At 42.5% G+C, this 26,220-nt stretch overlaps 1 protein-coding gene across 1 annotated transcript in view; it reads left to right on the top strand.

The window, feature by feature from the left end:
• Nucleotides 1–26,220, top strand: part of ryr2a (ryanodine receptor 2a (cardiac)) — a 471,729-nt gene that overhangs the window by 55,024 nt on the left and 390,485 nt on the right. The window contains exons 7-12 of the mRNA XM_067988444.1: nucleotides 3,721–3,735; nucleotides 13,250–13,324; nucleotides 13,829–13,907; nucleotides 14,662–14,774; nucleotides 18,158–18,257; nucleotides 25,648–25,744. Coding sequence (XP_067844545.1) covers nucleotides 3,721–3,735; nucleotides 13,250–13,324; nucleotides 13,829–13,907; nucleotides 14,662–14,774; nucleotides 18,158–18,257; nucleotides 25,648–25,744 — 479 coding nt within the window. The remainder of the gene's footprint in view (nucleotides 1–3,720; nucleotides 3,736–13,249; nucleotides 13,325–13,828; nucleotides 13,908–14,661; nucleotides 14,775–18,157; nucleotides 18,258–25,647; nucleotides 25,745–26,220) is intronic.

The raw sequence follows: 26,220 nt of genomic DNA on the forward strand, positions 1-26,220 counted from the left end.
TCAACAAATTCCATCCCACCAGTAGTTGAAGAAGAAATTCAGCCCCACTTTGTTTAGCTTCAAATTAAGACTTTGTGAACTACAGCAATAAGTACTCTTCATTTTGATTGATCTTATCCATATCATTAAAATGGCAAAGACATTCTATATTCTGAAGGTTTCTCAGATCAAAATCAAATTACTTTTAGCTTTTTTTCCATCTTGAATTTCAATAGCAAGTTGATGTGGAAAAGTAGGTAGTTGTGCCTTTATTCACCCAATCCAGACATTGCATTTTTCTTCTCAGCCGCTCAACAGTTGGCATATTAGTGGAATGACATTTTGACTAAGTTTAATGAGGTATTTTCTAATATTTGTAGTAGATAATAAAATCCTTCTAACTAGAATAAAGAAGTTCCTTTCAATCTACTTGTAAGACAATACATAAAATAGGGAATTAAGAGGAGACACTTATATTTTCTACATGTTGCATATATATGTTTATATTGATAGTATATTATATTTATATTGATGTCATGCTGTGCGCAGGAATACTGTAGGTAAGTTGTTCCATTGTCAAAAGATGTATGATTATGGCACAAGCTAGCATGTCATGCTTTTCTATGCCGACAGTTTTCTTGTTATTTTAACTTTACTATGTGGACGAACTTTATTGGTTATCCTGTGATGAGTGGCTCACCTCCTGACCCCTCAAAGCCTATCCACCGTCTATAAGGCTGCAGTCAGGAGTGCGATGGAACTTTCACCTGGATGGGTGTAGGTGCAAAAACACACCAGATGCACAACACCATCCAGGAGCAGTTTGCTTAATTGGTGCCCCAATCACTGGATTCAATATCACCGGCACACTGTGGTTGCAGTACACATTATCTACTAGTGACTAGGGCCCTGCACCTTCTAACGATCGCCCTCTCCACTCCTGGTAACCTCCTCTGCCGGTCCCCTTTAAGGACTTACCTGAGGGCCGCTGCCAGCGATGCAGTGGCCCGATCTTCAAGGTCTCTTCTCCAGCGAGCTGCCTGGGGACACCCATTAGGTGTCTGAAGCCCAACGGCTCGATGATAATGAGGCCATAGTCCCAATATTAGGTGCGGCTTGGACCTATCCATTCAGGCGCAGGAATCGTTCCCTGCGTCCACTGCGCATCTGTTTTCAGGCTTGAACAAATTTTTGGGGCAAACTCTGTTCTGTGGCTGGGAAGGCAGACCAGCGCCACTGTAAATACTGCTTTGTAACCAGATACTACAAAGGTATTAAAAGGAGTACTCAAAGTTGATTCACCATTTGATTTTCTCTTCCTTGCACGGCTGAAGCTTGTTACCTCCACTTGGCACTCCTCCTAAAAAACTCACTGACTGCAGAATTCTTTTTTATCTTTCATTTGTTACAGTAATCACTGTCTGACTAATTTTAGCTGGAATTGTATGCATCCTAATTCTTGTGTCAGATATCCAGTATTCTTTAGAGTACCATTAAAGCAGACGTTCTGATGATACTGTTTGTTGAAAGTAGAGATCAACAAATAATACCCTGCCCCTTGTAAATTTGATATGTGTCTCATTCAGGATTGTCACTGTCTGATAGGAAGTAAAATAAGAACGAATGATATGAAAGTGGATGAATCCAATGTTTAAGGTTTTGTTTGCATTTAATTTTATTTAAAGAACAGAAGTAGCTCTTCTTCATCTTCACATAATGTTTAGAAAATGACTAAAATTCTGAAGTCAATTGTTGGTCATGTTGGGATATAATTATCAACACTTCTGTAATTCAACAGAATTTAAAATGTTGGGTTTACACAGAATTACATAGAATGTACAGCGCAGAAACAGGCCATTCGGCCCAACAGGTCCATGCCGGTGTTTGTGCTCCACATGAGCCTCCTCCCACCCTTCTTCATCCAACCCCATCAACACATCCTCTGTTTCTTTCTCCCTCATGTGTTTATCTAGCTTTCCTTTAAATGCATCTATGCTAATCGCCTCAACTACTCTTTGTGGTAGTGAGTTCCACATTCTAACCACTCTCTGGGTAAAGAAGTTTCTCCTGAATTCCCTATTGGATTTATTAGTGACTATCTTATATTTATGGCCCCGAGTTCAGGTTTCCCCCGTAAATGGAAACATCTTCTCTACATCTCTCCTATCCAGTCCTTTCATAATCTTAAAAACCTCTCTCTGTTCACGCCTTACTCTTCTCTTTTCTAGAGAAAATAGCTTCAGCCAGTTCAATCTTTCCTGATAGGTATAACCTCTCATTTCTGGTATCATTCTAGTAAATCTTTTTTGCTCCTTTTCAGGTTCTCTTGAACACTTGCAAATCTCTATCCTTTTAAGCACATTTCATTCTTGGGATGTGGGTGTCACTGGCAAGGCTGGCATTTATTATTGATCCCTAGTTGCCCTTAAATGAATGGCTTACTAGGCCACTTCAGAGGACAGTTAAGAATCATCCATGTTGGTGTGGGACTGGAGTCACATGTAGGCCAGAACACGTGAGGACAGCAGGCTTCCTTCCTAAAGGACATTTGTGCACCAGTTAGATTTGATGACAATCTGACAACCTTTTAAAAAAAGACTCAATTCAAATTCACAAACTGCCATAGTAGGATTTGAACTCACCTTCTCTAGATTACTAGTCCAGTAACATAACCGCTATGCTATTATATGCCCAAATATATAAACAACCTTTCAGATACACTGAAACAAATGGCAATAGACAACTGCATCTCTTGTAATTACATTAGATCAGTAGCTATTAACAGGTAAACTACTTGGAATGTTTGTCCATCAAAATGCTATTGTCACATCGAGTGAAGTATTACTGCCTGTAATCAAAGTGTTAAACTGAGTAAATTGAATAGAATGACACCTCAGCAGCAAGGTGTCACAAAGTGCTTCTTGGAGCAATGCATTTGAAGTGACCCTTTTGCATGCCAGACTGTAATGTAAATTGCCTCCATTTTGCATAAAATAACTAGCCATAACAGATCTTAACCCTGTGTGATCTGTTTTTAACCTCCTAAGTGCTGTTTCCAGTAATAAGATATACAGTTTATAAGATATACAAGTTAAAAATTCAACATAGACAAAAAATACATTTTTGTTTCAATGTGTAATTATTTATCATTTCAATCTAGTCTGAATATGTAAGCTGGGAAGTGTCATTGAGCAAGATTTTCCTCATTGACTATGAAGAGCGTGGGGATGTGAATTCCAGAAATAGGGTTGAAATTGTAATTTGTGATATTAGTAACAACACATTAACATGTTTGTTTGTAATTCCTTTTGCCAGCTATTTTAATTAAGTTTTTAAAAATTATTTTAAATGGGTTAATGCTTTCATTTAATACCCTACAAAGGAATTTCATATAAACCTGCTAACACTATTGAATTTCACCCCAATTCTCTTTATAAGCTGATATGCGCACTAACTTGTTGCTTATTAAACTGTGAATTCAATTGGCGAGCTTGCCTTTTTCGAATAGGAACTTTAGATCATGATTTTTTTTAAAATGTACTAGGAGCAAAAAGCAAAAAAGATGCTCAATTAATGCATTTCTGCTTTCCTGCAGCAGCGATATACTGAGGCGATTGATGTTAGTTATACCCATAAATTTTGTAACATTAAGTAAATAATGCAAGTGCTATGTTGTAATGACTTGAAAACAAAATATTCATGAAAACTAACTTTTCCAAATATTTTTGCATGCTTACACAGAAATTCATGATGAAGGTAAGCAAAAGAAATATTTCACTGACCCACTGCACCGCTTGTAGCAAACAGTAGCACGTTTGTAAAACGCATTATGTAACATTTGCAGCTTTTTTTAAGCATGCATACATGTATAGTTAATGACAGAACTTATTATGTCAGAAGGTACTCAGTGTGGCCACCACTTCCACTCATGACACTCAATCAACAGTCAAGTTTCTTATGACCTGTTTACTAAAAATAAATTGCTTTCCATTTCTCGCTTGGATATTCTCCCTAATATGTAAAACAAGTTCAGGAAGAAGGAGCAGTGTAGTAGTGTACATGTTGGAATTCCAAATTCCCCACATGGTGACTTCCAGACCTCAGCCCTGCCATTGGAGGACATTTCGAGAGGAAGCTAGTCCACCTATCTGAAGGGAGAAAGGGTCCATGTACAAGTCACTTCAGGCTGCCCTTGCATGACTCCTAGAGGCCTGTTACAGAGTGGAATTCTCAGAATTGTTAGAGCCCTGCGATAGGTCACCTGCCTGCCCTCTTGGTGTGGGCAAGGCCTGTTGCTTGGGATGCCTTACCTTAGCCATCTTTTCTTAAGTGACAATGGTTAAGGGGAAAATGTTGACACTGAGAAAACTCCTAGTGTTGAATAATGTCGTGGGGTTTTGACATTTGCTTGATTCACTGGAACAGGTAGTGGGGAACTTGGTTTAACATCACATCCGAAGGAATGAATTTTCAACAACACAGTCTATCCTCGGTACAGCACTTTATTATCAGGCTAGTTTATGTGCTCAAACCCTGGTGTAGGACTTGAAGTCATATCTTTTGACCCTACCAACTGAGTCACATTGACGTATTTTACCCCCTTCCCCTCCCACATTGAGGGGAAAGGGGTAAAATACATACTAAAGAAAGAAAACCCAGGAAATAACTGAGCCAAAGCAAACCACACAAGTACCTTTTGAGCTGCTCACTTCAAACTGATTCTTTCCCTATCCTTAATATCTTGTGCTAAATTCATAACTGTCACTCTGATGTTTCAAGCTGCAGGGCATCTGGTCACTTACTCCTTTTAATTCATAAATAAGACTGGTTCAAAAGCAGTCTTCAAAATCTCTGCTTTTTTTGGGCCAATTTTTATTTTCATATTCATGGTGAGAGATGCATGTCAAGTTTTTCCACCAACCCCCCTTCCCTAACTTGATTTGGGGGTAACTCCGTTTGGGACGGAGGGGTCATTTACAAACGGGAGGCGAGCTCCTGGCCCTCTGCTGGGGAGTTGTGCCAAAATTGTGTTAAGGTCAAATCTGTGTTGGCACATATGGTAAATGCTGGAAGATTAGTTGATGTGCAGCAGTGACAGATTAAAGCACACCTGCAGTCTAATGCACTTTGTGCTTGTCTTGTGCAAATTCACTATGGTGAAATCAAGAAATCTGACTAATACTAGGGCCCTGCACAGACCATATTATTCTTTTGTTAGAGAATTTAATCAACCAATCAACAGCGTTTGGCATCTAGAATTTAAATGACGTCCACAAAGGCACATTTTGCTGCATAGAATTTTTCCAGGTGCACCTAATACATATTCCTTTTTTTTAAGTTAGTATTCCACATTAAAATTCCACGAAGTATTTTGTGATCAATGAAATGTTATTTAGCCAACCGTATCTTCATATCATTGAAATCCACAATTTCAATGTTGCTCCATTCTGGCTAATTTAGAAATCAAACAATATTTAATTCAGGTGGAAGTGAGAACAAAACCAATTCTGTACAAGTGTCCTATCCAATTATGAGTTTAATTACTATTCTAGTATTAATGAGTCAGGTAACTGAAAACTCTAATTGAGCATGACTCCCATGCCAGGTTATTTTCTAACTGCATGTATGGCAAGGTGGAGGAATCAGAACCAATCAGTGGTGTATGTGTATGTGTGCTAAGAAGTTGTGTAGCAGTTAACTTCCCACATTAGTCTTATATTGAGTTACATCGAGTCTAAAGCACAGAAACAGGCCATTCGGCCCTTTTGGTCTATGCCGGCGTTTATGCTCCACATACGCCTCCTCCCTCCCTACTTCATCTAACCCTATCAGCATACCCTTCTATTCCTTTCTCCCTCGTGTGCTTATCTAGCTTCCCCTTAAATACATCTATGCTATTTGCCTCAACTACTCCTTGTGGTAGCGCGTTCCACATTATTACCACTCTTTGGGTAAAGAAGCTTCTCCTGGATTCCCTATTGGATTTGTTAGTGACTATCTTATATTGATGACCTCTAGTTTTGGACTCCCCCACATGTGGAAACAGTTTCTCAACGTTTACCCTACCAAACTCTTTCATTATCTTAAAGACCTCTATCAGGTCACCCCTCAGCCTTCTCTTTCTATTGAAAACAGCCCCAGTCTGTTTAGTTTTCCTGATAAGCATATCCGCTCAGTTCTGGTATCATCCTTGTGTATCTTTTTTGCACCTCCTCCAATGCCCCTATATCCTTTTTATAATATGGAGGCCAGAACTGTACTCCAAGTGTGGTCTAACCAAGGTTTTATACAAGTTTAACATAACTATTCTGCTTTTCAATTCTATCCCTCCAGAAATGATCCCATCAGGAAAACTGTGAAAGCTGCACATCTCAACAAATCGGAATTTGTTGGTACTCACAATAAGTTAATTGGGTTTGAGGAGAGATGGACTAATTCTGTGTTTTTTGCAGAATCATAATATCAAGATTTGCATTTTTTTTTGCTCTGTCACAATTCTCACAAGGAGTCTATTCAGTCCAGATTTTAGCTATCTTAGGTGTAGTGTTACATGTCTTTTATTTATTAGCGATATTCCTTAGGATTAGGGGTGGTATGCATTATGAGATATACTCTTCTGTATACTTACAATTCTCTGAACAAAATCAGTGAGCTTGGCTAATAAAGTCACAATAGGCACCATCAATTTACATAGTTTATAGTTTTATTTTTAAAGTTGGACTTTTTTATTTTGCTTTTAGATTGAAACATGAATATTATACTTTGCTGGTGGTAGAGTCATTCTTTCAGCAATTGTACTGCCAACAATTCAATATAATGCTGTTTCACAATTTCACTATCTGCATGAAGAGCTGTATATATTTCTCATTATCAAAAATCATTTGTGATTCACTTGCACAGAACTCTATTTAGATCTTTGAATATTTTTGCATACAACTTAGGTATCATCTACAAACTTAGACATTCTGGCCTTGAAATTCAGGGTAATGGGAGGGCGTCAGTCAAAATCTGCGCCTTTGCAGGACCAGGAATTTTTGACGTGGCTGATTTAGGTGATGACCTCACCTGTCCTAAATTACTGGACTTCCGCCTTCCCATCTGCCCGTGACAATGTTTAAAAGGCGCAGTTTTCTAGGACCAATTCATCAAGGCAGAAGTACTTCACTAAAGGGGCACAGCTCATTGAGATTGCTCGTGGAAAATTTTGTCTATAAATTAGGACTCACTGCAGGTATTGCAATTTTCTTTTCTTTTCTACCCAGGATGCCTTCGCTTCCATCATTGTATTACCCTCAACAGCATTCTAGTCCGAGAGAATTACTGAGCTATGATCAGAGGGCTGCACAATGGGCTTCCCACTGGAAATCCCACATTACATAATTTATACGTTGGAGGAAGAGGAGGTTATGTGAAGCCAGATCAATCAGGCTGCACCAGGGGACAACCTGATCATCTCTGAACTACCCATTCTGCAGAATCTATAGACGCAAGATGCATTCCAAGACCTTTCCCAGGGGCTCTGTCTGAGGAGGCTGCGCTTCAGTCATGAATTACATAGAGTGTACAGCACAGAAACAGACTGTTCGGCCCAACTGGCCCATGTTAGTGTTTTATGCTCCACACGAGCCTCCTCCCACCATTCTTCATCTAACATAATCAGTGTAACCTTCTATTACCTTCTCCCTCAACTGCTTACCTAGCTTCCCCTTAAATGCATTTTTGGAGGAGCTCCGTTGCTGCAGCCGGATCTGCAACCAAGATCCATAGCACAGACAGCTCTCACTACACACAAAAAATGTGACCACAGCACTCAACTTTAATGCCGCAAGCTCAATCCAGAGAACCACAGGGGACTTTTGTTAGATCAGCCAATTGGCAAGTGACCCATGTTGTCTTTGCCATGGCAGCTCAATTTATACAATTTTAAAGTGTTCTTACACAGATGACTGAGAGGGCCATCAAACAAGAATTATCGGGGCTATTGATTGCACCCGTGTGGCATTGCATTCCCCAAATGTAAATCCCCATATTTATATGAATTGCAAAGGCTCCAGTTCCCTAAATGTGCAGCATATTCCCAATGTGGGCACAGCTTCTTGTACATGAATTCACAACATGCTGGGAGCTGTCATGATGCTTTTATACTTCGTCCATCCAGCATCTTAGCTCCATTGCAATAGTAGAGGCAAGGGCCAAGATGGCTGTTGGGTAACAAGGAACAGTTGCTGCTCCCATGGCTCCCTCTTCGTAGGATCACTAGGGCTGCAACGGAGTACTGCAATAAAGCACACGTAAAGACAAGAATAAGAATTGAACAAGCCATTGAGATGCTTTAAGGAAGGTTCTGGTGTCTGGATAGGACCTAGGGTGCCTTGCAGTGTACACCAAACACTACCTCATGAATCATGGGAGCATGATTCACAACTTTACAGTCAGGAACGGATTGATGGCAGATTACAAGAGGATGCCAGATGATGACACTGTTGATGCTATAGACCTGGCCCATGAAGAAGAGAGAGCAGGTGCAGTGGCAACAGCTACGAGACACCTGAGAAACTGACTCATTTGGCACACTTTCAAATATGAATAGAGTACTATTATTTGGAAATCCAGTATATTCATTATATTATCGCTTGATTCTCTCCATCCTGCTATATCAAGTCCAATTATATTGTCAACGGTGGTTTAAATGTTACCACAACCTCTGATTTTTTTCTCACTATTTCATGCTCACTATGAAATACTGAATCAAGTTTGACCTCCATCCGGGCCACTGCGGTAACACAATCTGTCAAGATCAAGATGCAGCCCAAGAACTCAACTCCCCCTTTTGAAGATCTTTTGATACATTCCATAGTGAATTCAGCATTATTGGGTTCGATTTTCGCACCCCCGAGCGGGTGTGTTCGTGGCGGGGGGGGGGGGCTTTGAAAATCGGGGATTCCCGGGGCTGGTCCGGAGCCCGGCTCCAACCCGCCCACTTCCGGGTTCCCCAGTGACGAGCTTAGATGCGCGCGCAGCCCCCGCATGTGGGACTCCTGCCAGCAATTAAAGCCGGCGGGATACCACTTAAAGTAATTAACTAGGTACTTCAGGTCGTTTACAGACCTGATTGACCTGATATTTTAGGAGGGGTGGGATTTTCAAGTCAACTGGGACTGTTTCCCGTACTGGGGGAAACACTCCCAGTTCAAATGGACGTGTTGCAGCTATCAGCCTGTGGCAGCTGCAAAGGTCCATTTGACAGGTCGGAGGAGAGACCCTCACTCATTGCAGGAGGCCACTCTATCACTTTGGACAAAGTTTGGCCTCCACCACTCTCCTCCTAACAATAAAATTCACCAACTTGCACACTTACCCCAGTGTCCAGACACATTTACCTACCTTGCGGACGCCCTCAAACATACATCTTCCGGATGGGGGCCGCCGTAGCTGCAGTCATGACCTTCTCGGAGGACGAACAGCATCACCAGCCTCGCCGGCCGCGCCGTCCACCTCTGACACGTGGAGCTCCACAACACAGTGCTGTGACACAGCCAACTGCACAGCAGGCGGGAGGGCAACGGCAGAGAAAGATGCGTCGCAGAGGGCACTTCCCTCGGCACAGGGTCTACAGACCGAGGCTCAGCTTCCTGGACCTCTCTGAGCAGCAGTGCACTTGGAGGCTCAGAGTCACTCGACATGTAGTTGTGGACATCTGCAGCCTCCTTCATGCCGAGCTGCTCACGACTGGCCCGAGTACCATCTTCTTACCTGTCGCTGTCAGTCACCTCTGCCCTCAACAACTTCTCCTTCACATCCTTCCAGGGTGCCACCGGGGACATCGCCGACGTCTCTCAGTCGTCTGTACAAAAGAACCCTGCAAATACACCTACATCCCCTCTGCAGTGACACAATGGGTGGCATCAGTTGTGGGTCTTCATTGTGATCCTCAGGAAAGGGCATTATTGCACAAACCAGACAAGATTCGCAAAGACGTGGCAGTAGTGGTGACAATATAATATGTAATGTGAGTTGATCAGAAATTAAATATAAGTAAAAACCATGACAAACCCTCAAACGCCCTCGTGCATCCCCTTCATGCTCACGACACGTTTGCCTTACGCTTCCTACTGCACATACGTGATGCGTGCCCTGTGGCTGCAGCACAGGTAGTGGCAGGTTGAGTGAGGCTGACTGTGAAAGAGATGCATGAGAGGGTGTGTATGAGATAGAGCCATGAGATTGTATGAGGATTGGGTTGAGTGGTAGTAGCGGGATGAGTACTGGCGAGGTGAGTAAGTGCAGGTAAGATGAGGATGAGCTTTGAGTGGGTGTGAGGAGTGATGTGATAGAGTAGTGTTGGCAGTGCAGAAGGAGATGTGGGGTGGGGGCGGTTATGTGGCAGACGGAGTGTAGGAGAATGAGTAAGTGTACTCACTTTGGTTGACCTACTTAGGTCATTGAAGCGCCTCCTGCACTGTATGCAGGTGCGCGATATGTTGGTGGTGCAGGTGACCTCCTCTGCCACCTTGAGCCAGGCCTTCTTGGTGGCAGAGGCAGGCCACTTCCTCCCGCCCGCCGGGGAGAAGATCTCTGTCCTCCCCCTCCTCCTCACCCTACCCAATAATGCCTGGAGTGAGGCATCATTAAACCATGGGCTGCTCCATGCTGTAATTTTGCCTATTTTCTGCAGCATCAGTCAGTGGAGACTGCCCCTTTGTGCATTTGCAGTCTGCCCGCTGCGCAGCTTTCCAGCACGAAACCCGGAAGCAAAGGTAAGTACCTTCAGTCAAGCTGCGATTGCGTGTGGAGCACCCCGATTTCACTGGGCGCGTTACCCACGCGCCCAGTCGACCCCCCGCTGCCAACCCACCGCCCTCCTAATATCGGGCCCATTGTGTTTGAAATGTTGCTGTCTATCGATATAGGGATTGCCATGGAGTTAGAAGGTGCTAAATCTACACTTGTTTTATTATGGGAAGTTCCTCTTGTCCTAAAAGGCATTCCTAATCCCAATATGATTGAATGCTTCATGTTTGTTTGGTTTAAGTCTGGTCTGACACAGCAAGCTCTGTAAATCTCTTAATCAATTTCTCCAGACCTGGTCGATGGCTTTATGGGTTGCAGTTTTCAAGAAGAAATGCAAATTAGAGGCCTCTGCACAGGGGTTGACTTGTTTTTCAGATGGCTACTTAACACCTGATTACATTGGCTTTTTTTTAGAGAAACTAACTGGGTGGACCATTCACAAATTCCCATTTTTAAACAAAGGCCGCTTAGAAGGGAAAGGGTTATGAGAAGGTCTACCACACTAACAAAATATCGGAACCCATGCTGTGTGAATACAGCATTTATTGTACAGAATTATGTGACACCACTATATAAATACTATAATTGGAATCATGTTCAACAAAAATAACCCTTTGGGGAGCATGTGAGCTTTTCTGCACCATGAGCAGATATACAGAATTGTTTAGATTTTTGCATGTGTACAAATAATAATTACTATTCAAAATGAAGTGTTAAGAGTCATTCATTTTTGTTTCCCTTTATGATAAATGTTATCATTTTTGAATTGAATAGAAATCTCTTGTTAATATCCACTAACCTGTTCTGTACCCTACTTCCATCGGCACTGCCCATGCTCTTTCTGGATCGGCCATGAGAAGGTGTTGTGGGGATCTTGTTAAGATTCTCATGGTGATGGTTTTCCTTCCCTCCTTTCTTCATCCGAGCACTTGGTGTTGTTATCAGTTAAAGATCACAGATAAAAGTGTGAAAAAGGAGATTTTTTCATCTTAGTTCATCCATCTAGAAATACCCACAATTTCCCCCCTCCAGCCCAATCATACAATCTAACTATGAGCGGAATTTTCAACTTTGGTGGGGGCATAAAATGGGTGATAGCGATCGGATCAGATCGTCAGCCCATTATACACCCTGCCTAAGTTTCTTTTCCATTGAAATGTATATTGGGCGGGGTGTATAATGGATAGCTGATCTGCTACTGCCCTTTTTACGCTTAGATCGAAGTTCTCTATATCTTATCGGACTCCAATTTTTGCCTCCAATACCTTATCCAGAAGTCGCTTCCAAGTGTTAATCATTCTTTACTTGAAGAAGACTTTTTGTATGATTTAATATTTTACTCTGTGGGTACCGTAGTGTAGTGGATAGGTTACTGAACTAATAATCCAAAGAACATGAGTTCAAATCCCACCATGACAGTTTGAGAATTTGAATTCAGCTCAGAAAATCTGGAAATAAACAGCTGGTACCAGTAAGAGTGACCATGAAGCTGTCAGATTGTCGTAAAAATCCAACTGGTTCACTAATGCCCTTTAGGGAAGGAAACCTGCTGTACTTATCTGGTCTGGTCTATATGTGACTGCAGTCCCACACCAATGTGGTTGACTTTTAACCATGATGTGGAGATGCCGGTGATGGACTGGGGTTGACAATTGTAAACAATTTTACAACACCAAGTTATAGTCCAACAAATTTATTTTAAATTCCACAAGCTTTCGGAGGCTTCCTCCTTCGTCAGGTGAACGGTGTGGAAATGAGATTTTCGAATCCTTCGCATTTTAAAATCACAGAACAATGCCTGGTGATTACTGCCCGTTGCCAAGGCAATCACAGTGAGCAGACAGAAAGGTGTCACCTAAAAAGGCCACCGAATATATAAACCCCCCCAAAAAAAGGAGAGAGAGAGAGAGAGAAGGAAGACAGTCAATGACCCGTTATATTAAAAACAGATAACATTTGTTCGCTGGTGGGGTTACGTGTAGTGTGACATGAACCCAAGATCCCGACTTTTAACCACCCTCTGAAATGGCCTAGCCAGCCTCTCAATTGTGGTAACTAGAGATGGGCAATAAATGCCGGCCTTTCCAGTGACGCCCATACCCAAAGAATGAATAAAATCTTATTTACCTCAATAGGGTACACTGAGGCTCAACAGCCAACATTTCTTCAGTATTTCTTTGAGATTTAACATTAGGGATCAGCTTCATCACTCCTCTGTACTACCCCCAGAGCTCAAATTTTTTCCCTGTGTCTTGATGACCAAAACTGGACACACCATTCCTGTTACATTCTGACCCAAGCAATGTACAGTTACAGCTTGATATCCTCTGATTTAGCATTTTATTGCAGAATTCTATTTGTTTTGTTAACTGCCGAATACTTAAAAGGACAGTAAATTGAATTGTCAATGGCTGCAACACAGAGGTACTGTGCTTCATTTGATGTAATACCCTGAACATTATCATCATTTACTAAACAGACAGCTCAAGGTGGAGGCCATCGGACTCTTCTGTATGGACACGCAGTGTTGCTCAGACATTCCTACAGTGGAATGGTAAGAATGATTAATTTACTGCTTTCTGTTAACGAATTCACATCAAGATTCTTGAGTGGAATTCAGATTCTCTCTTAATTATTATGGTAGCTAAATACAAGGAACTAGAACTGATCTGATTTTCACACATTCTTAACAGAAAATATCTAAATTGATTTTCTGAACCCATCTGCAGTGCATTGTCAGGCCAAGGTGTTCTAATGTGCTGAAATGATACCTGACTGCTTGATATCTACATGGCATTCATAGTAGCCGTTGTTGCTGATATGTTGACCAGCAACATAATAAGAATTCATTTCAAAAGATCATTAAGAATTTCAGGTTTACTGAACTCTTAAGAAATTGCAAAACTTATTTTACACTAAGTAGCTTGAACTGACTTGGAGAGAATGGAAATTCCTCAAAAGTGATCTGCTATTTGATTGTAATCATTACCATCTTCTCAGCTTAACTATCACCAGTCTGAAATTTTAATCGGTTGCTATGATGCATTTTGTTTCCAAGTATCTCTGTTGTTTGTCTACATCTCGATCGTCAACAGACAAACTGGCCTTTGACGTTGGATTACAGGAAGATACAACAGGTACGTTTGAAGGATGCATTATACTTTAAAATGGACATGTGGTAAGGAGTAGGAATGTAGGTTTTGTTCTATTTCATGTAGCAGGTTCAACAATTACCCATATTGTTTTAGAGAGGCCTACTTGAGTAACAAAGCAGATGTATGTTGTATGATAGAATAGTGTGGCAATTGGGGACTATTATCTAGATTAGAAAGGTGGTGAGAGAAGTGGAGACAGACACTCAGCATCAACCACTGCAGCAAAGTGCGCAAGGGCCAACCGAAGATTGGGTATCATGCAGATAACATCCGAAACGAGTCCCACAAATTTGACTGCTTCATACCAAACAATTGCAGGAGTATCTGTGGACATAAGGTTGCATTCCTCCATTCTAAAATGCTCTACTCAATTGCAAAAAAAAAATGGTGACCATTTATAACTAAAAAAACAATAGAATATACAGGGTACAGTGTAATTTGGAATTTTGGGACCTTTTTAAAGCTGAAAAGTAGTGGAACATATGTTGCAAATTTGTAAAAATAACATTCTGAAATAGTAGTGTAAATGAACATATATCAAGGGACAGCTGTATTTGCTTCATGAGTCTGGTCAGTGAATTAATCTAAAAAGGGCTGATTATTGTCACTTTGGGTATAGAATTCAGTCTACATTTATCTCTGTGATTTACTGTTATAATAGCAATGTTCACGCTGAAAAATAGACACAATGCTGTATAAACTTACAGAGAAATGTTTAATTTTCCTGTTTGTATAGGGGAGGCCTGCTGGTGGACTATACACCCAGCCTCCAAACAACGTTCAGAAGGAGAAAAAGTACGTGTAGGCGATGACCTTATCTTAGTCAGCATTTCCTCAGAACGGTACCTGGTGAGTAAAATATCGCAAATTTCCTGTTCCAATTCTTGCAAGCTAACATCCTCTGATTTATTAAGGATAGTATTAGATTAAAAGAAGAGGCCTGTGATGTTGCTAAGAAGAGTAGTAAGCCTGAGGGAGAGTTTTAGAAACCAGCAAAGGACGACCAAAAAATTGATAAAAATAGAATATGAAAGTAAACTAGGAAGAAATATAAAAACGGATTGTAAGAGCTTCTTGTAAGAGTATGTAAAAAGGAAGAGAGTAGCAAAAGTAAATGATGGTCCCCTAGAGGCTGAGATAGGAGAAATTATAATGGGGAATCAGGAAATGACAGATGCGTTAAACAAATATTTTGTATCTGTCTTCACAGAAGAAGACACAAAAAGCATATCAGAAGTAGTGGGGAACCAAGGGGTTAAGGAGAGTGAGGAAATTAAAGTAATTAATATCAGTAGAGAAAAAGTACTTGAGAAACTAATGGGACTAAAAGCCGATAAATCCCCTGGACCTGATGGCCTACTTCCGAGGGTTCTAAAAGAGGTGGCTGCAGAGATAGTGGATGCATTGGTTATGATCTTCCAAAATTCCCTAGATTCTAGAACGGTTCCAGCAGATTGGAAGGTAGCAAATGTAACCCAGCTATTCAAGAAAGGAGGGAGAGAGAAAACAGGGAACTGCTGGAATACATTATTAAGGAAGTGGTAACACGGCACTTAGAACATCATAATATGATTAAGCAGAGTCAACATTATGAAAGGGAAATCGTGTTTGACAAATTTATTAGAGTTTTTTGAGGATGTAACGAGCAGGGTAGATAAAGGGAACCAGTGGATGTAGTATATTTGGATTTTCAAAAGGCATTCGATAAGGTACCACATAAAAGGTTATTACGTAAGATAAGGGCTCATGGGGTTGGGGGTAACATATTAGCTTGGATAGAGGATTGGTTAACAGACAGAAAACAGAGAGAAGGGGTAAACGGGCCATTTTCAGGTTGGCAGGCTGTAACTAGTGGGGTACCGCAAGGATCGGTGCTTGGGCCTCAGCTATTTACAATCTATATTAATGACTTGGATGAAGGGACCAGGTGTAATGTATCCAAGTTTGCTGATGATACAAAGCTGGTGGGAAAGTAAGCTGTGAGGAGGACACAAAGAGTTTGCAAAGGGATATAGGCAGGTTAAGTGAGAGGGCAAGAAGGTGGCAGATGAAGTATAATATCGGGAAATGTGAGGTTATTCACTTTGGTAGGAAGAATAGAAAAATAGAATATTTTTTAAATGGTGAGAAACTATTACATGTTGGTGTCCAGAGAGACTTGGGTGTACTCGTACAAGAAACACAAAAAGCTAGCATGCAGGTACAGCAGGCAATTAGGAAAGCAAATGGCATGTTGGCCTTTATTGCAAGGGGGTTGGAGTACAAAAGTAAGGAAGTCTTACTGCAATTGTACAGGGCTTTGGTGAGACCTAGCCTGGAGTACTGCGTACAGTTTTGGTCTCCTTATCTAAGGAAGGATATACTTGCCTTAGAGGCGGTGCAATAAAGGTTCACTAGATTAATTCCTGGGATGAGAGAATTGTTCTATGAGGAGAGGTTGAGTAGAAAGGGCCTCTACTCTGTGAAGTTTAGTAGAATGAGAGGTGATCTCAATGAAACATATAAGATTCTGAGGGGGCTGACAGGGGTAGATGCTGAGAGGTTGTTTCCCCTGGCTGGAGAGTCTAGAACTAGGGTATAGTCGCAGGATAAGGGGTTGGCCTTTTAAGACTGAGATGAGGAGGAATTTCTTCACTCAGAGGGTTGTGAATCTTTGGAATTCTCTACCCCAGAGGACTGTGGACACTGAGTCATTGAGTATATTCAAGGCTGGGATAGATAGATTTTTGGACTCCAGGGGAATCAAGGGATATGGAGATCAGGCAGGAAAGTGTAGTTGAGGTCGAAGATCAGCCATGATCTGATTGAATGGCGGAGCAGGCTCGAGGGGCCGTATGGCCTACACATGATCCTATTTCTTATGTTCTTATATTCTACCAATTTAGCATTATACGTATTTGTTCATCAAAATCACAGAAAGCCCTTTAACATTTTTACATAGAATTTACAGCACAAAAACAGGCCATTCAACCCAACTGTTCTGAGCTGATGTTTATGCTCCACATGAGCCTCGTCCCACCCTACTTCATCTAACCGTGTCAGAATAACCTTCTATTCCTTTCTCCCTCATGTGTTCATCTAGCTTCCCCTTAAATCCCCTTATCATCCAGTTTTGACAGCAAACCATTTGCTTTGTTAATTTTGCTTCAAGTCTCTACAAGGACAGGAAGATAGTTTAACATGTTTATTCAGTCTGGCCTGTTTTATTTTATCTAAATATGTATGATGTATTTTCAAACAGTATAGTACTTGGAAACTTTGAAAAACTTAACTCCCCAATGGCTCCCCCAGTTAAGCCCATGAGTAGCTGAGCCATATATACAGGTTCGATCGCCAGTCTGTGCTGTTAGTTGATTTTTGTCAGGCAGTGATACGTAAGGCCTCATGGTCCCTAAGTTAATGAAGGAAAAATCATTGAGGATGCCCACTCTTGTTTATTATCCATTGACTCCTGCTGGAAGTCTATATGTGCGATTTTGGATAAGGACTTTAGAAGCTTGCCTTTAAAGTGCCTTATGATAGAATAGCCCGCACATGAAGAATGGCCACTTGGTTGAGGGTCTGAAGGGTGAACAATGCTTGTGGAAACATATCCCAGCAACAAGTCAATGCCGCAGGCGAGGACAAGGGGGTGGGGGGATTGGCAGGAAAAGGAGGAAATGTGTAGGAAGCAGTTAATTTGTTATCATTGTCAGAAAGTTGTACACAGTGGGGAGCGAATGCTTCCATTTTCATTCCTAATATAGAAGCTAGATTTCAGTTAATAAATTAAATGCGAAAATCTACCAACATGTTTTATGATAATGAGTAGCCTGGAATTCTTGATTAGCGTTGACCCCATTTTTCTTGCATTATCTGGAAGGTTCAGAAGCATTAGTTTATGATTTGGTTTGTAGCATGTGTAACAATGCAGTCATGCTTATCTATGTAGGTAGATGACATGTAATGCTACATGAAGTCTGAATCCACTTCTATTTAGATAAAATAAAACAGGCACAGACTGAATAAACATGTTAAACTATCTTCCTGTTATTATATTTGTCTTATTAAAGTTTTATCAGCTGAATGGTAATATAATGAATTCTGGAAGCAGGTCTGAAGGCTGTAATATTTACACCTTTGATTGGTTTAAGAGGTATGGGTGTTTTACAATATCAGAATTCTGTTCGAATGTATTTAAGTGTGACCTGGCAGTCTCGAGCCGGTGCTGAACTGATCTTGTTTTTTTGCAGCATTTGTCATATGGCTGTAGCAGTTTACAGGTTGATGCCGCATTCCAGCAAACTCTCTGGAGTGTTGCTCCAATTTGTTCTGGAAGTGAAGTAGCACAAGGTAAGATTGTTCAAAAACCTCTGCAGTAACACTGCTGCAACTGTACCGTTGCCTTTATACTCTGTCAAAACACACACACACCCACACACACACACACACACACACACACACTATCAAATAACACCACTCACCTTGGGTTTTGGAGCAGCTGATTCTTATTTTTAAAACATTTATTTGTGACCCATGTTTTGATTTTTTTTAGAAAATGTTTTGCATTGTTCGCTCTCCTTTTCAAGCTTCCCCCTGCACCATGCACCATTTCCCCAGGCTGAACATTGACCAGTTCCAGGCATCTTTACAACTGAACTGCCCATGCAGAGGTGCACATGATCAGCACCAGGATTACTTGCTGTTCAATATTTCTCCTTTCCCACTGAGGAAACTTGTGTCCCCCACTTAGTGCTTCACTTCGAAGACATGCCCAAAATTCAGAAACTCACCTTTTTGAGGAAGCTGAGGGGATGGGCTTAAAAGAGGGGGGAGATGGTTCCACGTCCTATAGCATAATAGTGCAGTTAGATTGTGTGTCAAAGGTTTATTAAATGCATGATATTATGTGATACAATGACAGTGAATTCTTGTGTAATTCACAGTAGGAAATGTCGTGATTTCCTCTGAGGTCTCAAGATATGCACTATTATTGAATACAGCTACAATTTCAAGGAGACTGAACACCATTGAAAATATGAAGAATTGACCATCCTCTAAATATTACATATTATAAACAAGTAATGTATCTTGGCTAATTAAAAGACTGTAATCACAGATTGAGGATGTCTTAAACGTTGTTTGGATCAGGCTGCCCTGATAGTCCAGGGTTTATTGGACAGCACGTGCCTGAGTTTCCAAAATGCACCGCTAGGAAGTGAGACTCCCCATCAGCAGTGCGAACTCTAAGATTGCACCTTTAGTATCCTTGGCATAATTTACACACTTTCTAGATACTCAGCACCAGAAAGGCAAATTCATTAATGAAGGATACCAGGGCTGATTCCTCAGTGGTGGGGTTGTAGAGCACATCCATACATTCCACTTGCATTCATCACAGAATTTGGGAGATAGACCTGAGCACTGGCATCATTGCCTCCCAATTCCACAATCTCAAAATTTTAAAGTTTTTTTGCAAGCCAAGCTGTGAGTGTGTGTGTGCCATATTCAATGCAGATTATGTCGAATTGATCCCGCAAGGAATTACCCATATTTTCTGGACTATTCACTCTGTGTATTGTTTGCTCATATAAAACAGGTGCTTCTTGGCTGCCCTGCTGTTTGCTACTGAACTTCGATTCTTAAAGCTGGGACCAGCTGTTTTTTTTGCAAGTGGATTATGCTGCTTTGTTTGAATACCCAAACTATTGTTTCTGCTTACATATTATTGCTTATACATTACTTTGTTCTGCTGCTGAATTCTTTCTTTTTTTTATTCATTCATGGGATGTGGGCGTCACTGGCATGGCCAGCATTTATTGCCCATCCCTAATTGCCCTTGAGAAGGTGGTGGTGAACCGCTGCAGTCTGTGTGGTGAAGGTTATCCCACAGTGCTGTTAAGAAGGGAGTTCCAGGATTTTGACCCAGCGACGATGAAGGAACGTCGATATATTTCCAAGTCGGGATGGTGTGTGACTTGGAGGGGAACGTGCAGGTGGTGTTGTTCCCATGTGCCTGCTACCCTTGTCCTTCTAGTTGGTAGAGGAGGTGCTGTCGAAGAAGCCTTGGCGAGTTGCTGCAGTGCATCCTGTGGATGGTACACACTGCAGCCACAGTACGCCGTTGGTGAAGGGATTGAATGTTTTGGGTGGTGGATGGGGTGCCAATCAAGCAGGCTGCTTTGTCCTGGATGGTATTGAGCTTCTTGAGTGTTGTTGAAGCTGCACTCATCCAGGCAAGTGAAGAGTATTCCATCACACTCTTGACTTGTGCCTTGTAGATGGTAGAAAGGCACGAGTCAAGAGTGTCAGGAGGTGAGTCACTTGCCGCAGAATACCTAGCCTCTGACCTGCTCTTGTAGCCACAGTATTTATATGGCTGGTCCAGTTAAATTTCTGGTCCATCGTGACCCCCAGGATGTTGATGGTGGGGGATTCGGCGATGGTAATACTGTTGAATGTCAAGGGGAGGTGGTTAGACTCTCTCTTGTTAGAGATGGTCATTGCCTGGCACTTGTCTGGCGCGAATGTTACTTGCCACTTATGAGCCCAAGCCTGGATGTTATCCAGGTCTTGCTGCATGCGGGCACGGACTACTTCATTATCTGAGGGGTTGCGAATGGAACTGAACACTGTGCAATCATCAGCGAACATCCCCATTTCTGACCTTACGATGGAGGGAAGGTGATTGATGAAGCAGCTGAAGATGGTTGGGCCTAGGACACTGCCCTGAGGAACTCCTGCAGCAATGTCCTGGGGCTGAGATGAGCCCTCCAACAACCACTACCATCTTCCTTTGTGCTAGGTATGACTCTATCCACTGGAGAGTTTTCCCCCTGATTCCCATTGACTTCAATTTTACTAGGGCTCCTTGGTGCCACACTCGGTCAAATGCTGCCTTGATGTCAAGGGCAGCCACTCTCACCTCACCTCTGGAATTCAGCTCTTTTGTCCATGTTTGGACCATGGCTGTAATGAGGTCAGGAGCCGAGTGGTCCTGGCGGAAGCCAAACTGAGCATCGGTGAGCAGGTTATTGGTGAGTAAGTGCCGCTTGATAGCACTGTCGACGACACCTTCCATCACTTTGCTGATGATTGAGAGTAGACTGATGGGGCGGTAATTGGCCGGATTGGATTTGTCCTGCTTTTTGTGGACAGGACATACCTGGGCAATTTTCCACATTGTTGGGTAGATGCCAGTGTTGTAGCTACATAAGAACATAAGAACATAAGAAATAGGAGCAGGAGTAGGCCAATCGGCCCCTCGAGCCTGCTCCGCCATTGATCACCTGCTGCACCTGCATACTAACTTTTTGATTTTCTTGCACTAGGACCCCCAGATCCCTTTGTACTTCAGTACTTTCCAGTTTCACGCCATTAAGATAATAACTTGCTCTCTGATTTTTCCTGCCAAAGTGCATAACCTCACATTTTCCAATATTGTATTGCATCTGCCAAATCTCCACCCACTCACCCAGCCTGTCTATATCCCCCTGTAGGTTTTTTATGTCCTCCTCACTCTCCACTTTCCCTCCCATCTTTGTATCATCTGCAAACTTTGATGTGTTGTACTCGGTCCCCTCCTCCAAATCGTTAATATAGATTGTAAAGAGTTGGGGACCCAGCACCGACCCCTGCGGAACACCACTGGCTACTGGTTGCCAGTCCGAGAATGAACCATTTATCCCAACTCTCTGCTTTCTGTTAGATAACCAATCCTCCACCCATGCCAGAATATTACCCCCAATCCAGTGATTCTTTATCTTGAGCAATAATCTGGAACAGTTTGGCTAGAGGCGCGGCTAGTTCTGGAGTACAAGTCTTCAGCACTACAGCCGGGATGTTGTCGGGGCCCATAGTCTTTGCTGTATCCAGTGCACTCAGCTGTTTCTTGATATCACGTGGAGTGAATCGAATTGGCTGAAGACTGGCTTCTGTGATGGTGGGGATATCAGGTGGAGGCCGAGATGAATCATTCACTCAGCACTTCTGGCTGAAGATGGTTGCAAACGCTTCAGCCTTGTCTTTTGCACTCACGTGCTGGACTCTGCCATCATTGAGGATGGGGATGTTTACAGACCTCCTCCTCCCGTTAGTTGTTTAACTGTCCACCACCATTCAGGACTGGATGTGGCAAGACTGCAGAGCTTTGATCTGATCCGTTGGTCGTGGAATCGCTTAGCTCTGTCTTTGGTATGATGCTTCTGCTGTTTAGCATGCATGTATTACTGAGTTGTAACTTCACCAGGTTGGCACCTCATTTTTTGGTACGCCTGGTGCTGCTCCTCATTGAACCAGGGTTGATCCCCTGGCTTGTTGGTAATGGTAGAGTGAGGAATATGCCGGGCCATGAGGTTACAGATTGTGCTGGAATACAATTCTGCTGCTGCTGATGGCCCACAGCGCCCCATGGATGCCCAGTTTTCAATACAGGAGTCCTTTTGCAGTGACTTTCAGCCATCACTGCAAAGCTGAGTTCTAACCACATTGCTCAACTTGGGCGTTTCAGTCAGCCTGCCAGTGGCTCTCATGGATTTGGAGGAGGAAGAAGAGTTCAGGCAGACAGAAGAAGAGCAAGTATGCTGTCTCCTCAGGCACCAAGCTCCCACTTGGAATCAACCCAGGAATCACCTTTTCAGCTCCACACATACCTACTTGGGCACATTTGAGGAGACATGCCTTTGTAGCTCCACTTCATGAGTTGACGGAACAATAGAGTTGTGCTATCTCTTAAGCCTGGTCTGTTGATAAGATCTAGCAAAGGGGGACAGCCTGCTCATCGTTGTCAAAGCCACTACACCATTAAACTTTGATGCGCCCAGATCCTTTCCATCCATTCTGGTAACATTTGCCACATTTGTCAGACTTTGGCTCACCAATGCACCAAACAGGCTACAGAAGCGTTGTTTGCCAAATGGGAAACATTTTATCCATCTCCCTATGAAAAGGAGGCAACAGCATGAGAGAGTGCAGCAGTTTTTATCACGTAGAAGGTTTCCCTAATATGCAGGGTTTCATTGATAATGCATTTGTGGTCAGAAAGGGTCCCTAACAATAATTCCATGGCATATAAGAATAGGAAAGGCTTTTATTCTATCAATGCGCTAGTGATATCAGACCACAGGAACAGAAAAATGCAGCTGAATGAGCATTACCCTGCCAGCAGCCACGATGCCTTTACTTTCTGTCAGTCCACAGTGCCAGCACTATTTCAAGGATCCCTGAGTTTGAACACCATTGAGGAACCCCTGAACAGAGGCCGAAAGGAAATCTTATAAAACTAACAACTCCACCCAACAGTTGACATGCTGAAACAGAGATCCTGCAGTCTGGACAGGCCAGGTGGGTGCTGCTCTACAGAGGTGTTGAAAATTATCAGCATCAGCTGCATCCTGCATAATTTTGCAATACAGAGAGGGAAAACCCTTCACTCAAAGAACCAGGAAGGTCAGCCTTGGCAGAGGAAGATGAAGAGGAAAATGAAATGGATGAGGTTGATATGTAGCCAGAAAGACTGATGCATCAATCATTGACTGACAGGACTTTCACTTAAAAGCTGCATTTGTGACATTGCATTAATACACCTGTGGTCCCCTTTGTAACATACTGGCCCCATTAACAACATGACAACATGCTGTGCATAATCACCTATACTACCATCCCAGTCTGCATCCTACCACTTGCAACATTCATATGTCCCTTCTGATGATAGATTTACAGTAATTTCCAAAGAAGGTGCAACCACTTTATTTCCCTACTTAAGGTCTGTGTCTGTGCTTTAATGTTTAGTTCCTCGGTGCGAGCATAAGGTGTGTGTCATCAATTTCCTCATCTTGTGCTCCTTCCAAGTGCTACCTCAGGGGAGGAGCAAATGTGGTGGCAGCTTGCTGCTCCTTAATTGGAGCCACATGACTCTTCTTTCTGCTAAGCTATGAGATGGCCCTGCAACTATTGCTAGCACTTCAGCCTCTGCACTGAAACATGGCTCCTTTCCACTACCTTCCTATTCTGCAGTTGTCTGAGGGGGACTACTGGGTTGAGCAGATGGGTCAGCACCTTGAGAGGTAGATACCCAACTGCTAGCTGCCCTTTACACATGACCAAGGATTTGTGGGGTACAAACTCTTGGCCACTACTAAGGAATGTGAAGCCCCCCATTTAAGTAAAATGAAAGTAGTTTCACACTGCAAGGATATCATACTCAGCCACATCAACTAAGGCCCTTGTGAACTTTTAAAATTTGAACCCCATAAGTCCAAAAATACAGTTCTTGTGGCTGCCTGATTGCTTGTGTTTTTTAAAAAAAACAGTATGTTAGTCATGGGGCTTAATTTTAAAATGGAAGTCTGGGTGCGTTGGGGGCGAGGGGGGGGGGGGCGGCAGCAAAGAAAATCGGGATTTTTTGGAGCGGGCAGGAATCCTGGCTCCAACATGCTGAGGAACGCAGACGATCCAGAGTCATCTGGGTGCGCCCGCCGTTCCCAAACCCGGAAGTCCCGCCGGCAATTAAAGCTGGCAGGCTGATAATTAAAGGAGCAAATGTACCTCATTGAGGTACTTAAGGTAGTTTATTTTTTGCATATTGGACAGTTAAAAAGATTTTGACCATACCTGGGCGGCTTTCCCATGGCTTCCGATTCACACCTGATAAAGCCAGGCGGGAAGGGCTGGATCAGTGAAAAATAAACTAAATAAATTAAATAAAATTACATTTCCCATTGTAAAAATTAAATAAATATACCTTACATACGATGTCACCTGCACCCCCCACCCCGATGTCTGATGTCTCCCCCCCACTCTGAGCTTTGTTTCCCCCCTCCCCCGCAATCTCTCTCCCAATGATGGAAGACATAGCATCAAATTAATGCACTGGGGATATGGGGAATGGAAATATTACAAGACTGACAGATTACAGCATTTTTATTTATTCGTTCATGGGATGTGGGCATTGCTGGCAAGGCCAGCATTTATTGCTCATCCCTGATTGCCCTTGAGAAGGTGGTGGTGAGTCGCCTTCTTGAACCGCTGCAGTCCGTTTGGTGAAGGTTTTCCCACAGTGCTGTTAGGTAGGGAGTCAACATGAAATTTTTAGACATGGACTAGTACTTCTGAATAAAACACGCATTGCAATATCGACACAAATTTGTCATATTTTATGAAAAGTTAATAAACTGCTCATTAACCACATTATATTACTATGGCCAAGTATTTATGAAATCCTAAAAGTTGCAGGGTTCTTTAAACGCAAGTTCGTTCTTTCTTGTCGCTGACCAAGAATCAACTCCCAGCACTAAAGTACAAAATCCCAACAGAAAAGCAAGTGTAGCCTGGACATTGGTTTTGTTTCAGAACAATTTCATGCAAGTTTCTTGTGCCAGGATGATAACGGTACGAGGAAAATAATGCATAACGAAGACAGCTAGGCCCAGATGCTTTGGAAACAATCCATAATCAGATTATCTCTCTCCCAATGGCTGATGAGGTCTCTCTCTCACTTTCTCCCCCCCCCCCCCCCCCACCACCTCGGATGTGCAGCTCCTGTCGGCAGCCAGCCCTGTCAATTCCGGGCAAAACCCAGAAGAGGCTTTAATTGGCCTCATTAAATCGCAACCCACCTACTTCCCTTCCAGGTTTGGCGCCCGCAAATCGCCCCCCCCCCCCGCCCGACTCTTCCTGCCTGCATATTAAAATTGTGCCCATGTTGTCTCATGTTGAGAGTTAATATAATCTTCTCTTCTATTAGGATATCTAAAGGGAGGGGATGTGCTGAGGTTACTGCATGGACATATGGATGAATGTCTGACTGTACCTTCAGGAGAACATGGAGAAGAACAGCGCAGGTAATTAGGTTGGACAAACTAACCTTCCAGTGGAGTTGTGTGGGAAACTGAAAGAACATGATGTTTAACAGAGTGAGAATGATGCAGTGCCACGAGTTGTTTACAAGCACCTATCAAACACACGTCAAATTATTTCAATGAAAGAATTAAATGTTTTTTGTGCGAAAGATAAATGTGGCTATAATCGCCTTTGGATGTTTTTATTACGTTAAAGGCGCTATATGAATGCAAGTTGTTGTTGGGTTGATGAAGCTACATCAGTTTTAAAACTGAAGGCCTGGATACTTCAGTCGTTAACAGGGGAGAACGTTTATATGCTAGATATGCTAGACAGCAGAAGAAGATGGCACAGGTTCACGGTTGTGAAAAGCACTTTTAGAATAGGTATCAGGAAGTATTTCTCTACACTGACAGTGATCAAAGAGCTGGAATAGGTTGCCAGGAAGAGTGGTTGAGGACATTTGACATACTGAATG

Source organism: Heptranchias perlo, chromosome 8 (assembly GCF_035084215.1).
Source record: "Heptranchias perlo isolate sHepPer1 chromosome 8, sHepPer1.hap1, whole genome shotgun sequence".
Taxonomy (NCBI): Eukaryota; Metazoa; Chordata; class Chondrichthyes; order Hexanchiformes; family Hexanchidae; genus Heptranchias; species Heptranchias perlo.